The sequence below is a fragment of the Callospermophilus lateralis genome, chromosome 2, assembly GCF_048772815.1.
Source record: "Callospermophilus lateralis isolate mCalLat2 chromosome 2, mCalLat2.hap1, whole genome shotgun sequence".
In the NCBI taxonomy this organism is placed as follows: Eukaryota; Metazoa; Chordata; class Mammalia; order Rodentia; family Sciuridae; genus Callospermophilus; species Callospermophilus lateralis.
In genome coordinates this window covers 17,549,032-17,567,012 of record NC_135306.1, presented here as the reverse complement: position 1 = coordinate 17,567,012, position 17,981 = coordinate 17,549,032, and the positions used below count along the sequence as shown (strand labels likewise).

The following is a 17,981-nucleotide window of genomic DNA, read 5'->3' as shown; positions in this document are numbered from 1 at the left end:
AGGTACCCTGTCCCTCCCCAAAAGTCTCATCTAGCTCCTCATCGGCTGCAGAACAAAGTTAAGGCCTTTGCTTGGCATTCAAGGTCGAACTCTGCAGCACAGCCTCAGCTTACCATCCCCCTCCAAGTTCGAAGGAGCAGTCTGTGCCCTGTCCCCCTAAAACCCTGGCTGGTGTCCCATTCCTGGATGAAATCCTGATGCAGTTTGAGGAAAGAAACAGCCTGCTTGAGAGTCCCCAGCAGGTTTTAGGAGCCTCTCTGTCTGTCGGCTGAAAAACAGCGTTATTTTTCCTCTGCAAGTCTCTCTTGGCTTAAGATACATGGCTGTATTTGCTTCTGGCTTGAGCACAGCTTTTCCCCTCTCAGGGCCCTCAACTGCGCACTTTGGAGAGGTCAGTATGACCTGATGTTAAATGGATTTGAGCCGTTAGATTGCCCCCCTTAGTCTCATTCCCTGACCAATAGGACTGGCACCAAAGCCAGGGAAGTTTATATTCTACCCAAGTTTGGGGACATTAGAGTTCCCTGGATCCTGGTGACCTCTTGGATCCTTGGTCACACTCAGCTGGCTGCTCAGCTCAGAGCCTAAAATAGGCACAGACTCTTGTACTCAGGCTGGGTGTGAGGTGAGGGATATAAGGGTATAGGAAGGAAAGGAACAGGGGATGGAGGGAAAGAGATCCTAGGACTGAGCAAGATAGACACAGAAATGATAAGAGAACAAGAGGTATAGTCATGGAGAGAGCAAGGAGAAGAAAGGGACCCAGAAAGAAAAAATCCAAAAATAGACTGACACAGAATAGGAGGTAGCATTTATGAGAGAAAGGGAGAGAGAGAGAGAGAGAGAGAGAGAGAGAGAGAGAGAGAGAGAAGGCAAAAGAAAACAGAGAGAGCAAAAATAACAAAGAAAAATCAGACAGAGGCAATAAAAATGGACAAAACAAGAAAGCAGAGATGTTGAAAATATGGAGAGCAGTTTAGAAAGGAAGGAAGAAGGGAGGGAGAGATGGGGAAAAAGAGAAGGAATACAAAAATAAAGGAAGGCGGGAAGAATGGACAGAGTGGGGGACAGAAAGAGAAAAGAGGAATGAAAATTAAAAAACAAATAATTATGGTAAAATTTTACAGTGGGAAAGAAGTCAGAGAAGAGCAGGACAGGAACTGTGTCAGGCCCTCCTGGCCTCTTTCCCTGGTATGTCCTGGATCCACCTTGGGTGGTGGCTTCAGCTTACATTGGTTCAGAGGCTGCAGTGACCTAGGCACTGGTCAGCAGGGAAAGCTTCCTCACTGCATATCTCCTTTCTCAAAGGAGCTGGAAGTCCCCTCCAAGTTTGGCTGGTTTACATCTGGAATTTGAGCCAGGAAATCCACTGAACAGATGGGGTCACTGAAGCTAAGGGAGAGTATATAGCCATAAGCTGAATGAAATTCTTTCACCTGGCTTCAGACAATTAATTGCCTCACCAATTACCAGAGATGTGGTCTTTCTCCTTGCCTCCATCACTTCTTGAGATGCACAGCCTCTGAATTCTGAAAAGGTCCTTTGATATGGATCCTTTCAGTTCCTCTTTAACAAATGGAGAAACTGAGACCTCCCAAGTAGAAATCACTTGCCCAAAGACCAACAGCTATTCAGGACCCGTGGCAGATGACCCTGGGTCTTTCATCTCCCATCATCTGGGCAAGCACTTTTGAAAGACAGCCTGGAGGGCTCCCAATGAATTTCATGTTACTTCCAGTAAACTTTGTGCTGATTTTTGGCACAAAGAGAAGAAATGAAGAGGGTAGGATAGGAATGTAAATAAAGAGAAGCATTGGGATTTCATCTGATACATAATTATAGTATCTGTGGTAGTAGCCCTGGCTGCTTCAGCAGTGTGCTACTCAGGCTGCACCTGGAAAGGGATGTGGTCCATACCCCTTGGGCTTTAGGAATGGTATCTTTGGGCCAGTGACCTGAATTTCTTTTCAGAGATGTGGGAATCTAGAGACTAGGAAACAACAGCAGATGAAAGTTGGAGATCAACAGCTACTAAAAACAAACAAACAAACTAAAAAACAGCACTGTGAGTCTACGCTTATGGAGAAGTAGGTATATTCAAGATCAGAATTCAACTCTTCGCATAACACTGGGAGGGCTGGAGTCAAAGACAAAGTTTGGAATTTAGGGTAACCACTTAGCTTTTGGTGGGAGAACTGAAAATTTGTTTTGCATGTTTGTTCCAACCCATCTAGGCATAGGTCTTTATGTAAAAGATCTCTTTCCTACAGCTTCTACCTGCTGACTCCTGTCCCTTCAACATCCCTAATTCTTACCATAATATAGTGTGGTAAATTCCTGTTTAGGCATTGGCCATGAATTGGCTGGGTGCAAATATTGGCTTCTCCACCTATTAGCTTCATGACTCTGGTCAAGTTATCTAACCTCTCTGTTCCTTGGTAGACTTTAACTGTTGGATGATAGTAATAGCAACTGCTTGAGATTATTGTTTTGGGGACCAAATTACGTAAGATTTATGAGACAAAGAAAGAGAGGAGGAGGAAGAAGAAGAAGAAGAAGAGGAGAAAGATGTTATAGTTTAGATAGGAAGTATTTTTTAAAAGAACATGTGTGAGACAATGCAAGATTTTCAGAGGTGAAATGATTAGGTTATGAGAGGTATGCCCTCATCAATGGATTAGTCCACTGATATAAATTAACCGGAAAGTAACTGTAATCAGGTAGGGTATGGCTCGAGGAATTAGTCACTGAGGGTGTGCTTTTTCAATCTATATTTTGTCCCTGATGAATGAATATCTTTCTATGGTTCCTGGTACCATGTCCTGAGCTGCTTCATCTGCCATGCCCTTCCATCATGATGTTCTGCTCCACCTTGGGCCCAGAGCTATGGGCCCAAGTTGACAGTAGACTAAACTTCTTAAGCTGGGGGCCAAAATAAACTTTTCCTTCTCAACATTTTTTCCTCTCAGGTCTTTTGGTCACAATAATGAAAAATATGAATAAAACAGACATTGGTATTGAGAAGTGGTTTTTTACTGTGTCTAACCTGACTGTGTCGTTCTGAAGCTTTTGAAGGTGGTTTGCAGGAAAAGATGAATTTTGGGAAGTTTAGAGATGCAAGCTAGAAAAGCTTTAGTATGTTGTAAGTGGAGCTTAATGGGTGATTCTCGTGGGAGTTCAGAAGGCCAGAATGCTGATAGGACTATGGATGATAAAGACTAGGCTCATGAGGTTTCAGAGGAGGAGGACTATTGGAAATTGGACTAGCATGTTATTTTCTGGCAAGGAAGTAGGCTATATTTTCCCAAGTCTTGATACTTTTTGTGAGACTGAATTTAAAGATGATGTACTAGGTCATCTGGTGGAGGAAAGTTTAAGGCAGCACAGCATTCAGGCAGTGGTATGGATTTTGTAGCAACTTTTAACCAAGTTTACTGTGAAAACAAGAAGCAGAGAAGAGAGTGTAAAAATACGAAAAACTTACAAAATTTTGCCAAGAAAGTAAAAATAAAACTGGGGACAAGAATGATTTGGTTGTTGAAGACATTACAACCACTAAAGAGCTGCTAAGTACTTTACAAAGAGACAATAGGACAGATGGTTTGAGGGCATCTCAGGAATTGGCAAGACCATACCCATCTCAGTCTCAAGGATGTAAAAGAAAAAATTCCTTTGAAAGATACCCTTGTAGTGCCCTACTGCACAGGAGGGCCTAGGAAATTGTTTCACTGTGCTCAGTTGCCCAGGAGGCTTGGCTACTGCTCAAGATGGTAGCAGACATTAACATCAACCATATGGTGCTGGTTCTGCAGAACTGAAGGGTGCTGGAGTTAGGGGTAATGAAGATTTCCACCAAGATTTCACAGGGAGTCCTGGGAGAGCAGGCAAAGTGCAGCAGGGCTGAAGTACTTGCAGTCTTCACCTGAGAGTGTGATGCATGAAGATATGAGAAGGAGAATGTAGCTACAGAGGAGATCCCTGAGATTAAAAGATGCCAGTAATGTGAGATGTCTGCTGAGGAAAGCTGTAGAAATAGGGCAAAAATAAGCAGAAAAAGGGTATGGAACCACCATTTGACCCAGCTATTCCTCTCCTCAGACTATATCCAAAGGACCTAAAAACAGTATACTATAGGGACACAGCCACATCAATGTTTATAGCGGCACAATTCACAATAGCTAAACTGTGGAGCCAACCTAGATGTCCTTCAGTGGATGAATGGATAAAAAAAAAATGTGGCATATATACACAATGGAATTTTACTCAGCAGTAAAAAGAACAAAATTATGGCATTTGCAGGTGAATGGATGGCACTGAAGAAGATAGTGCTAAGTGAAGTCAGCCAATCCCCCAAAAACCAAATGCCAAATGTTTTCTCTGATATAATGATGTTGACTCATATAGTGAGGTAGGGAGGGGGAGCATGAGAGGAAATAGATGAATTCTAGATAGGGAAGAGGGGTGGGGGGGAGAAAGGGGGCAGGGGATTAGCAAGGATGGTGGAATGTGATGGACATCATTATACAATGTACATGTATGAAGACCTGAATTGGGTGACAACATACTTTATATACAAACAGAGATACAAAAATTGTGGTATATGTGTGAATTAAGAATTGTAATGGAAAAACAACAACAACAAAGTACATGTATAAAGGCATAAATTGGTGTGAACATACTTTATATACAGAGAGATGAAAAATTGTGCCCTTTATGTGTAATAAGAATTGTAATGGTTTCCACTGCTGTTGTGTAGTTAAAAAATAAAAATAAATAAAAAAATAAAAGAAAACAATTATTCAGAGTAGGAAAAAAAATAAGCGAAAAGAAAGACCCTGTGGGTAGGAATCAGCAAAGCCATGGGGGCAGAGTTATACAAGCCCTTTGGATAAAACATCAAATCATTGAACAAACATTTATTGTATTTATTGGATTCTTAACTGGTATCTCTGCACTCTATTAGGCATCAGGGATAGAGGAAGAGCAAGAAAGATGTAGATCCTGCTCTATGTTCTTTCAGTGAGAAAACCAAACAATAAACAAGTAAACAGATACTAAATAATTGCAACTTTGGTAAGCACCGTAGCTTTGACTGTCTATATGAGGCAACCGGGATGTATGGTAGAGAAAATTTTCAAGGAAGTTCTTTTTAGAAGGCGATATCTAATCACAGACTTGAAGGAAAACAAGAAATCAATAATGGGGAGAGCCAATGGAAGACCCTCAGAGAAAGGAAACAGTAGAGATAAAGAGCTTGAGGGAAGAAGAGACTGGCATATTCTAGCAAGAGTGCCTGGTGAATGATGAGTAAAGGGGCCAGAGTGAGAGATGAAGACCTAACTTGTTCTCCTACCAGAATGCTAAGAACATGATGTTGTCAACATTCCAGGTGTAATTGCTAAGGTAAAATATATACTTGCAAATAGTAATCACAGTGGTTATTCCTCCTCTTGCAAAACACCCACAATAAGCCAGGCAGTGCTTTGGTCTTTTGCTATGTTTCAGCTCATTGTATGTTCACAACCCATGAAATAGGAACTATTATAATGCCATCTTACATATGAAAAAATGAAAACACAGAGAGGTGACAAAACTTGCCCAAGGCTACACAGAGGGAAAGAACTAGAGCCAAGGTTAAAAAAAAAAAAAATCTGTGGCCAATTGAAAAGTCCTAATTTAAAAGTGGGAGTATGTGCATGTATGTGTGATGGTGGTGGTAATACTGGGAGTGTAGATTTGAAGAATTTATTCTTCTTTTTATTGCTATTCTTCAATAACATGGAGTGACTCTGATAATCCTTTACAGATGCTCAAATCCTGATGAAAATATCCAAGCATTTTCTCATCTATGATCTAGTTTAATCTTTGCAACAACCTTGGGAGGTATAATTATTTGTGTCCATTTGATGGATAAGACTACTTATTTCCATTTTACAAATAAGAAAAAACATGAGGCAAGAAGTTCCTTCTCCCAGGACCTGTAAGCTATAATCTGGGCCTGCTTGTCCCCATGTCTGGTCCTCTTCTGTGGTAAACAGTGTTGCCTGCAGTTAAAAATCCCTTTTCAACTCCAACCCTCAGCAGGTCCTTCTAACAACTCCACATGTGTGGGAGGCAGATGTGGACAGCACGTGAGTAGAGGGGAGGATGGACATCAGAGTCAGCTTGGCATGACTCTCAACTCTATCTCCTTTTCATGTGACTTTGGGCAAACAAATTACTCCTTTAAGTCCTGAGTGTTCCCATCTGTGATATGGGAATGATGAGAATCAGCTACCATTATTGTAGGGTTTGGGTGAGGATTAAATGAGACAGCACATGTATTTTGCATGGTTTCTGGTATAAATAAATTCTCAACAAAGTATTACAATACTATTTTCCAGAAAAATAAGGTGGCACACTTAGAATCAGAATCTTGGTTTGAACTCTCCATCCTTACCTTTGACAAGTCTTAGCACTGACTGACGTCAACCTTTCCTAACACAGATGTGAACATGAAGGCCAGAGGAGGGGAAAGAAGTGGCCCAAGGTATGGCTGAGAGTAGTCTGACACCTGACCTCAGCTTCATTGTTTGTTTTGTTTTGTTGCAATGCCCTGCCTTTTCCAGGGCCTTGGTTTTCCACTATTCCTCTAACCCCACTCACCCCTGCTAAGGAGTTTTCCTCTAAAGACTCTGTTCCCACCATGGATGTTGGCACTTGGCTGCAGTACCCAGGCTCCCTTGGCACTCCTTCCCTAGGATGAAGCCAGGGTGGGCTTGGTGCAAGCGTCTGGATGTGTGGGAATGCGTCCCCCACCCCAGGAATCAGGCCTGGCTGCTGCTGGTATGTTCGCTGAGGACTCTTTGGCAGCCATCCATGATTCGAGACAGGCAAGCCAGCCAAGACAAGACAGAGGCTAATTACCTTGGGTAATAGGAAATTGGACAGCAGCTACAAGAAGGGTGTCTAAGCCTCTAGCCAGGCAAGGACAGGGACCACAGATGCCCAGACTGGCCTCAGTCACTGGCACTGAATAGAAACTCCTGTTCAGGGTCATCCCTGGATTTCAGCACCCCAGGGGAAACAGGGGCTGGCTGCGCTCGCAGACCTTCAGGGTACCCACCCCCTCTCTCTGCTGTTCTTGTTTGTTTTCATTCAAAGCAAAACAAATGAAACAAACAAGGAAATTCAATTTAAATAGGGCACGGGTGCTGATGTTTCTGTTTTGTTACACCAGGGTGAGCTTAGGACAGAAAATCAGACTTGACTTTCACTCTTCCAATTGGTCTCACCCTGAGGCACTGTGTGAAATTACATGGATGAAGGGGCTGCAAAAGCAATTTGCCTTTCTAGATGGGTGGAGAGAGGGAATGGGGCTGGATGGGGGGCGGATTGGAAGAGAGAGAGAACGTAATTCAAGTGTGAAATGGAACAGAGACCGAGACGCACATACAGAAGCAGAAACTAAGAGGATAACAAATAGAAAAAAAGGAGTAAGGGCTGGGGTTGTAGTTCCATGGTAGACTGATTGCCTAGCTTGTGAGAGGCACTGAGTTCGATCCTCAGGACCACATAAAAATAAATAAAATAAAGTCATTATGTATGTGTGTGTGTGTGTGTGTGTGTGTGTGTATTTTGTTTGTTTGTTTGTCTTCTTTGTTTGAACCAAAAAGGCCATGTGAGGCAGTGGAATGAACATTTTTATATATATAAATTTTTATATATAAATTATTTTAAAATATATTAAGAAAAAAGAAAAAGAGAGAATGTCAGACGAAGATAGGACTCTGTAAAGAAATACTTTCCTGAAAAGGTTTTAAAAGATACAGAGATACAGAGAAACAGAGAGGCACAGGTGGGGCAAAACAAAAGTTAGAGAAATTGAAAAGACAGGAGCCCAGGAGGAGGATAAGGAGAGATGGAATGAGAGTAAGTCCCATGGTAAAAGTATGCAGAACTCTCAAGCTGTGGGGGATCTGGTGCATCTTCATTTTAAACATGCTGAATTGGCACAGCAAATACAATGATAGGAATGTTTAGCCCAAGGTTCCAGAGGCAGAAATGGTGGCAACAGGGTGTGAACCCAGGCTTCCTGGTGGAGAGCCGGGGGCTCCAGTCTCCTGACACCTGAATCTCTGTGGAAGCCTACATGGGGGGACTGCAATCAGGCTGTGTTCAACTAAGTTCTTTTTGAGCCTTCTCTCATCTGAATCCACTCTCTCTTCTTTCTTTCCAAAGGATTCTGGATGGTCGTTCCTTTGGGGGCTAGTGGGATTTCAAATTGCTTCATAGGGACAAGTTCCTCCAGGGTTGTTCTTGGAAGAAAAAGACATTGATAACCAAGGACTGAGTCAAGAAGAATAAAATGAGAAGAAAATTGTTAACATTCCTGCAGGCTTCCTCTGCGCCAGGCATTCTGGTAAAGCCTGTTCTTGTAGTTTCTCAACTCAATCCTCTTCTCCATAATTCTATGAAATAGAAGAGATCACCAACCTTCTTTTCCAAAGAAAGAAACTATCATGTGGAACAGTGTAAAAATGACTTGCCGGGGGTCAAGTTAGGAGTGTGTACAGGGCAGAATCAGGATCCACACCCAGCCCAGTCTGTCCCTCAAGTCTGTGCTCATTCCACTGCCTCACATGGCCTTTTTGGCTCAAACAGAAGAAAACAAATTTTGGTAAGGAAACTAGCAAGAAGAAAAGGAGAAACCCCAAGAAAGAACACCGGGAACTATCTTAAAACACAAGACCACGTTGGTCCGACATCATAGGAGGAGGGCCGCCAGTGGGATGAGAGAACATTCCGAATAACCCTCTGGCTCCTGGTCAGAGTGGCCCAGATCCCAGGGCCATTAACAAAACCAATCTCAAAAATAAATCAATGAATATATAAATAAATAAAATAAAGAAGTGTTCAGAGATAGGGAGGACACACTCATGACAAGCACATTTCCAGGACAGAGGAAGAATGTTCCCTACTTCAAGAGGTGAGTAGGAAAAGTGCCAGGCAGTGAGGAGAAGAAGGGGCACAGGAGTGTGTTCATCATATTTGGAGGATGGCAACTGATATGGCATCTCTTGTGTTAATTGCTTTTCTGCAGATCCATAAAACTTTCCATTGCTGTATATAACGGATCTCTAGACATTATCCAACACAAGTCCCCGACAGTGCCACCCAGAGATATGGTTACTCCTTCTGATGGGACTCTGACCCTTTCTGCTAACTACTCTCTCTCCCATCACTTGAAGAATGGATAGGGAGGAAGTTGAAATTAACAATCACCAAGGGCAACAACAGCAACAGGGGTAACAGCTGACGTTTCTTAGACTCCTTCCAGGAGCTCATCACTAAGCAGAAAGCCTTTGCACATTATCTCACTGGGGCCTCCTAGAGTCCCAGTGAGCCAGACACCATTTCATCTACTTCCCACAGGAGGAAGTGGAGACTCAGAAGTTGAGCACCTCATTCAGTAACTTGATAGCACACATCTGATAAAGGGGAAAGCATGGATTTCAACTCAGGTCTGTCTGCCTCTGGTCAGAGGAACCAGATAACAACCACCAAGAAATTCTGAAAATGCTATTTTCTTCATGGGATCAAAACTTTTAGAGTTGGAGAGGACCCTATGCCTCTTAATCTAGTCACAGTGGCAGGGCTTACTGGTCAGGATGTAAAATCTGAACTCAGTTCCACCAATCACTATGAGAACTGCAGTCATTCTTTGAGGCCTGAGGTACATTCTACCCCCACTGTGAAGTTTGTCTAGATGCTTCACAAAAGAGTTCTGACAGCACAGCACAGGGATTCCTGTCATAGAATTCACTGCTCCCAAGTGATTTAAGAGAAATCTTGAAGCCCAATGCCTCTGAGACACTCAGTGGCGGAGCCAGGGTCAGAAGGTCCAATTCCCAGCTTACAGTGATGTTCTTGAGTTTGGTGCACTAATTTGTTGAACGTTAGCAAAAAGCCTGAATATGTCAAACATTCAAAAGGGCAACATGTTTTTTGGAAAAGTCACAGTATTTTCATAAAGCAAGCAGAAATGGGAGATTCAATGTGCTTTAGAGGTAAGAGAGTTTCAGAGATTATGGAGAAGCTAATATTTATTGAGCATATACTTAGGATACTGTGCTAACCCCGATGTTTAATTAATGTTTAATTATCATTTAACTCTATAAACTAGGTTTTATTATTTCTGTTTTACAAAGGCAGAGCTTAGGTCATATAAGTAAAAGGACTAAAGTCAGACTTGAATACAATGTTTATGGCCTTTTACACTATCACTAGGTTCTAAGTTATCTAAGAATAGGACCTCTGGCTAATTTAACATTCATACCTAAAGTCCATAATGCAGTGCCAAGACATAAGAAACCCTCAGAAAATGTCTGTTATATAAGTAAATGAGGTATGATGAGTAAATAAAAATGTAAACAAAACAATTGCTAAATGAAAGAATGAATAAAATGAAGAAATATAAGTGAGGATAAATGGACACATGGGATGGATAGAGAAGGGAAAGAGGGAGGAAAGATGTGAGGGAGAGATAAATGGAAGATGGCAGAATGTTGGGTTGATGGATAGGTGAATGGGTGAGTGAATGAATCACTGAGTGATGAAATAAAAGAATAAATGAATAAGTTGGATAATTGATGAACAAGGCTTAGCTTCTTAACAAATGTAGCTTTCTAGGCTACTAAGGAGGTGGCCTATGGATCCATAATTAGGGTATATGAAGAGAGTCAGTCTCTAGAAAGCCATCCAGATGTAGCAATATTCATCAAAGTAGGAAACGATTGAAAAATTAGCCTCTTTTATTTTCTGAAATTAACAAATGAATCTGAGAATGACTTCATCTGCAAAGGTTTAAATGCAGTGACTTACGCATTGTACCATGGAGATGTAATGGTACAGATACTTCTGTGTGTGTGTGTGTGTGTGTGTGTGTGTGTGTACATATGTCTCGGATATATAATGTTTCTAAAGGGAAACAGCATGAAAGACAGAAAAGAGCAGTAGGCAGGGGTTTCCATCCAGCTCTCCTTGATAACTTGCTCTGTGATCTTGATTCCCCTCTGGGCTGCAGATTCTCTGTCAGTAGGATGAATAGTTTTGAATTTCTGCTTTCTTTACCTGGGCTCTTGAGCACACTGATTTTGTGACTCCCAGTGACCGTACTTCCCAAATGGACACTTCTAACCCTCAGAACCTCAAGGTACACACACAGGTTGTCTAATGAAACATTCGGCTGACCTGAAGAGCATAAGTGCTACCTTCCCTCCCAGGCTTGAAATCATCCTGCCATTACTCCCCACATACCCATCACATCTTACTTGTAGAGACCATCGGGCTCCAGGCACTTGAAGATGACCGAGTAGATGCTGACTTCAGGGACCTCTCCGTGGCTTCGACCAGCTGCTACACAAGATGTGCCCAGGCCAGAGAGTAAGTCATCAGCAAAACTCAGGAATTCTCCTGGAGGGAGACAAAAACAGATGAGCTCCCCAGCTCAGGCCTTGATGAGCCAACATTCATGCCCTGCTGTCCAAACCCACTGAAAGTCTGGATACTATCTTCAGGATGATTAGTGGGCAGAAAAAAAACAAAACACAAGATATGAAAATGTTACTGATTACTATCTAGCCTTGATGACTCTTCATTCAAATTTATGCCTGAGTTTTTATGCCTATAAAGTGGGAATGCTAATACCTACCTTTATAAGATTTTTTTCTTAGAAAATTATAAATTATAAAATTTTATAAGATTTTTCTTATAAAGCTTGTATTAAGCTTAAAATGAAGTAAATCAATATAATAAAATATAATAAAAATACACAAAAAGAAAACAAGGGGATTATGCTTCCTTTCTGCTAAAGTAACTATTTTGGCCTTGTCACTGTCATTAACCATTAATTTCTTCCTAACTCCTTAGACAAAGTCTTTCTTTTTTGGGATTGCATTTTTCTTATTTGCTTAACAAAAGGTTGGACTAATGAAAAAAGAGATTTTATATCACGTAGCTATTCTTATACACTGTTACAGCCTTCATGGAGAGTCATGCTGTGATGGACAGAGATGTAGACAGTCAAGGGCAAAGAGTCCTATGAGTGATTAGCAATAAAGGTCATGAGTATAGGAAAGGACAGTGGAAGAAGTATATGCTGTATATATACACACACATATGTATATATACAGCATATATATTTTGCTGTATAGCTTTGGGCAACAAAATTCTTGTTTTTGTGACTTAGTTTCCTCTTTTGTAAGATTAAGGTGCATTTTATGAGCCTTGAAAAAAATAAAGTAAAATAGCATGGTTAATTTATAAGGGCAAAATTAAGATAGAACGGGAAACACTATAGTACTGGTGATACATAGCAAAGATTTAGAGATAACTCAATGTTTAACAATGTAGAAACGGCTATATCAATTCAGTTATAGTTCAACGATGCAATGGGGTATTTTATGGCCATTAAAAATAATTTGTGAAAGAACATGAAGTTATATAAAAGGATACTCATGGCATATTATTAAGTTAAAAAAACAGGTTATAATATTACAGAATAATCTATTTTGTGGAAATTTTACATATATATGAATTTTAAAACAGAAGAAAGAAAATGTTGCAAATGCTTAATAGTTGCTCTGTCTGGAGGATGAGATAACAAGCACTTTTTAAATCTTATTTTTTGCTCTATCTCTACTTTTTAAATTAACTTCAATAAACATATATTGCTTTTCAAACAAGAAAAAGATATCAATAAAAATTACTTAAAAATAGATAACGTGAATGAACCAGACGAAATGGCCTCTAACTTTCCTTCCAATTCTAAAATGGGATGATTTAGGAGCAAAGTAGGCATGAGAGGTATTTTACAGTGCACAGTATAAAATAAAATGGGGCCTTCCAACTCTTATTTCTTTGTTCCTCATCATACCTTCTGTGGAGTTCTTTGGGCTTTGTATTTTCATACATTTCTAGTAATAATGCTGGTTCAATTATGTCCTCCCCGTTGGGGATTATAAACAAGCCAATGAAATGGAACTGTTATGGAACCACAATGTTGGTTAAGAACTTGAAAAGATTAGAACTCAGAAAAGACACGTGGGCGTTCTTGATCAAGAAGCTGGTTGAGCAGAATATACCTACAATTCCTATTGCTCTTTCAAAGAAAGGTTTCATTCTTAAAAAAGTGCAGTAAAAAAATAAAACAAAAACATTTTATTCTTCATATAAAAAGTGAGTCTTTTAACATTTGTTTAGTTGAATTGTTTGGATTGTCCTGGGATTCAGTCAAACTAACTCTTCTATAACATTTGTCCCTATAGTCTAATATAGCAGATCTGATGGGTAACTTTTTGCAAAGGATATGTACAGTTCATTGACTTGGCACCAGGATACTGTATTCAATGTCTTAATCAGAATTATGTCAGCAATATGCATTTTCAGCTGCAACTATAAGACAGACATGGGCTGAAATCTATTGCTACTATTTGTTGAAAGCCGGTAAGCCTCTCAAAGTCTCAGTTTTCCATGACAAGAAGTTAATATCTCTTTTGTGTGTTTTAAGTTTAGAAAGTAAAGCCAAGAATCTAGAAAGAAATAAAGATTTCTAGAACCAGAGGTTTTTCAGTAAAATGAAGAGGTAAATAAAACATATTTGTCATGACTTTTGGCATCCCTCATTTCATCTGCAAGCCTCTTATGGTCAATTTCTTCCATGGTTACAATCATAAACCAACAATATCGCCATTCCAACAGATACCAAAGCAGAGCAATGTATGTGATAAAAAAAAAAATTGAAAAGAGGGAAAAACATGGAATTATTCATTGGATGGAGTGAGGGTCTTGTTTCATTTGGTTTCCCAGGATTTCAAGTCTGGCTGCTTTTATTTGTTTTCTTTGAGCTTGGTTCCACGTCTGTCTGCTTTTCAATTTATTTCCAGATAGCCATTGAAAGAGTTGGCTCTTCATGAGGGAATTCAGTATGCTTGTGGCCAGGATTAATTAACTGCCTTAAAGCCAAAAGATGGCTGACATTCATTTTCAAATGGGCATAGCTTTCTAGATATTTCCATGAATTTCAGAATAATTTGGACCATGGATAAAACTCCCATAAACATGATCAGGTCAGTGAGAAAGTTCTAAACAGTTTTAATGTTCATAGGTTTAATTCAAGTGGAAAAGCTGGACAACTTGAAGTGTAACTATTCCTATCAAGGGTACTATAGGTGCATGTAAGTGTCCAGTTCTAGTTGGGACTAGATCTGTATAAAGATCTCAAGGAAAGTTCAAAGGAAAGGAACCTGTATTTAGTACAAACTTTTTTTTTTCTATTTAATCCTAACAACAACAAAACAAGTTACATGTTCTTATCCCCAAAGTAAAGATCAAGAGTATAAAATGAGGACGGGATAGAGCTGAGATTTGAACCCTTATTCTAACTCCAAAGCCTTACCTTTTCTTTTATACCATGCTGCCTCCTACAGAAAGTTTCAAAATGAGGGTGTTAAAAAGTGAGCTTCCTCAAAGCTATTCAATTTGCAATTGAATATACACCACTCTTAGTTCTATTGGCCTGAAGAATGAGACCATAAAACAAATGGTCCCTGACCTTCTACAGCTTGTAATCCAACAACAGGAAGGGTTGTTAAATACATGAACAGACTCATATGATAAATTGTAAGATTGCTTTTCTTGGCACTCTTTCAGAAGATTTAAATGCAATGTAAATGAAGACAGGTGAATGAAGTGACCCCTCAGTCCCCTTCCTCATCTCGTGGAGGGGATACTAAAAAGGTCTGTGAGCATCTCTGTGTTCAAATGCAAATCAGTGAGATTCAACCACAGTATGGTGGTTCTACAATGTACTATACTCCACATGTGGCCACAGTACAGTCTTATAAGTAGTAATTCAGGGCAGTGGCTAAGAACATGCACTCAGAATTCACACTGCCTAGGACTTAATCCTGGTACAATCCCACTTAGTGCTTGATTTGGACAAGTTCTTTAACCTTGTACATCTATTTTCTTATCTGCTAAAATTAATGGCATCTAATATAATTTTGTGAATATCATATAAAATATTGTATATAAACTATTAGCAAAATGCCTAACACAGTAAGGCCTCAAAAATGCTGTCATTATTGTTTTTGTTGTTATTCTTGTCATGGTAACAGAGATAAAGACTTAGACATTTTTTAATCCACACTTCGCCATTCATAGATGATAAAACTGAAGGTCAGAGAAAGAAAGTGGCATGACCACGGCCATACCCAGAGTGGGAGGTAGATATGGAACAAAAACTTGGTGTCTTCACTCCTATGGTCTAGGATCATTTATATCAGCCTGCCTGTGAGATATTTGGAGAATTAAAGGGCTTTCAAAGCTGCCAGAGGAGCCCTTTCTCTTCAATTTCTGGCCACTTTTTTCAGCATGAATGATATATATTTACTGGGCATTGACTATACACCAGGTACCATGTTGGGTCCATGGTTCCTTTCTGCCATCTTCTTAAATCTGGAATTCCTGAGAAAGATACAAATCTGAGAAGAAACAGAGGGATTCAGTAGGTTTCCAATATATAATATATTCTAACAGCAGTTTACCAATTAGAATATATATAACCCCAAAGGTAAGGATGAACACTAATGATAGAGGGGACTAGAGTGCGTCTCCTCTATTAACCTCCAACCAGATCAACTCTGACTTGATCTAGGTCATATGCTAATGGTCTGTGTTTTATTTAGTTTTAAAAGACTGTTTATAGAAACCTGTTTTAAAAGTTTCATGGCTAAATAGAGAAGAATGAAATTATGTCATTTGCAGGAAAATGGATGGATCTTGAGAACATTATGTTAAGCAAAATAAGCCAAACTCAGAAAGTCAAGGGTCATGTTTTCTCTCATGTGAGAAAGATAAAGAGAAAAAAAAATGGGGGAAAATGTGTAGGAGAAATCATGAAAATAGAAAGAACATAAAAGTAGAGTAGAGGAAAGGGACCAGGGAGGAGAGAGGAAGGAAGGGAAAGGGGAGATACTGGGGAATGATACTGATCAAATTATATTGTTTCATTGTGTGTATGTACGAATATGTAACGCTGAACTCCCACTACAGCATGTAACTATAATGCAACAATAAAATATGAAAAAAATTAAGGCTAAGCTAAAAATGTTTGAATTCTAAAACTATGCCACATCCCATTGTTGAAAAAGGGGATCAGGAATACTGCACCCTAATTTAAGGATTTACAGCTACTCAGGGGCCAGAGTCCAGAGCCAAATCCAGCTCTCATGCAACTGAGCTTCATGAGCCTTTCCTTGGCCTACTCTGCCTGGGACGCTTCCTGGGTACAATGCCATGTTCCCATTGGAGAACCCTCCATGAACCCAGGATGCTGCCCCCCCTTCACCCAAGCCTTACCAGGTCTCTAACAATCTTTTTTCTGTTTTCCATTCCTTGAAAACAGGGAGTTGGAAGTCGCTGTTCAGGAATGTGCCTGTTCCCCATTACAGCTCTTCTGGGGCTGTAACCCGAGTGGGCTGGGACCAGACCCCTACACATTTCTTTATCCCCTCAGACTCCAGCCCTACTCTCATTATGTTCCACAGAAGAGGTTAATCGTGATTCTGTTGCAGCTTCAGAAAGAAGCAACAAAGCACAGAGCAATTTTCCTAAAGGCTTCACCCCCCTCCTCAACTCTCCCTCTCCTTTCAGCACTTCCACAACCCTCTCTCTCCTTGTTTTCCCTCTTTTTCTCCCCTCACCCTCTTCCTTCTGATTGGGTTGAGGTCATAGTCAAAGCTGGCCACAAGAACAAATTGAAAACAGGTTGGGAGAAAAGCAGTAAGGAAATTCCAAAATGGAAGGGGGTATGCAGTGAGTTATTTAGCTCAGGTAGGGAGAAGGGTTCCAACTCAGGACTCTGTATTCTTCAGAAAACACCAAGGGAACTTAGTGACTGCTCTGAGGCTGGGCTCTCTGTAACTTGCACATACTCCAAATAGGTATTTACTATGCACCAGGAACTGCATAAACAATAACTGGGCATGACACCCAAGGAGAAGCAGGGCTTTCTGTGCACTTCCCCATCTTTCCTTCACTTGGGCAAATGTAGACATTCAGAGATTAAGGGCCTCACACCTAACACTTGCAATTAGCTCTTTCCTTCCAAAGCATAATGTTACTTAAATTAAAAAAAAAAAAAAAAAAAAAAAAAAAAAAAAAAAAAGACAGTATGTAATGATGCTCACCTTTAAGGTACAGATGTATGAGTTAGTGGAAAGACAGTTGGTTTGTGGGAAAGACGAGGCCTGGTTTTGAAGCCAGGCCCATCACTCACCAACTATGTATTTTATCTAGGGATGAGTGATTAAATGTGCAGAGTACTTCTTCATCTGAAAAGGACATGGTCATATCTATTTCAGAGAACCAGGTAAGGAATCAATAAGATGACATATATAGTATATCCTGTCCATAGATGGCTCACAAATGTCAGTGCTCCCCTGGCCCCTTCTACTTTACTTCCATCAAATCTCATCAATCTGTCTAGAGGCTACATTTTTATTTATCAAATTCATTTGCTTTTAGACACATTATATAACTTCTAACTCCCAAGAAACTTCCATTTATTTATTTATTTATTTATTTTGCAAAGGGAAGCAATTTTGGAAGAAAAGAAAAAAGAAGAGAGAATATAGAAATGTTTACTTGCCTCTTACTATGTGGTATGAACTCTGCTTGACATTTTTACCTACATTCAAAACAATCTATCTGGATTAAAGTTAAATACAACCAAATGGATCAGGTTAATTGTGCTTTTACAGGAGAGGAAATAAGGGTAAAAGAAGGTTTTAAATATCTTGCTTATAAAGATCCGCCTAGGAATGAAAAAGGCTAGAACCAGAACTTTGGGATACGAAGTTGGGCTTTTCCTACTACATGTTTGACTCCAGACTATGAGATGTTTAAGGTGGAAATTGTGTTTTGATCATACCTGAGTT

At 40.0% G+C, this 17,981-nt stretch overlaps 1 protein-coding gene across 5 annotated transcripts in view; it reads right to left on the bottom strand.

The window, feature by feature from the left end:
• Astn2 (astrotactin 2) overlaps nt 1-17,981 on the bottom strand; it is an 847,605-nt gene that overhangs the window by 42,184 nt on the left and 787,440 nt on the right. For all 5 annotated transcript variants that reach the window (XM_076845613.2, XM_076845612.2, XM_076845614.2 and 2 more), the window contains one exon: nt 11,313-11,454. In XM_076845613.2, coding sequence (XP_076701728.1) covers nt 11,313-11,454 — 142 coding nt within the window. The remainder of the gene's footprint in view (nt 1-11,312; nt 11,455-17,981) is intronic.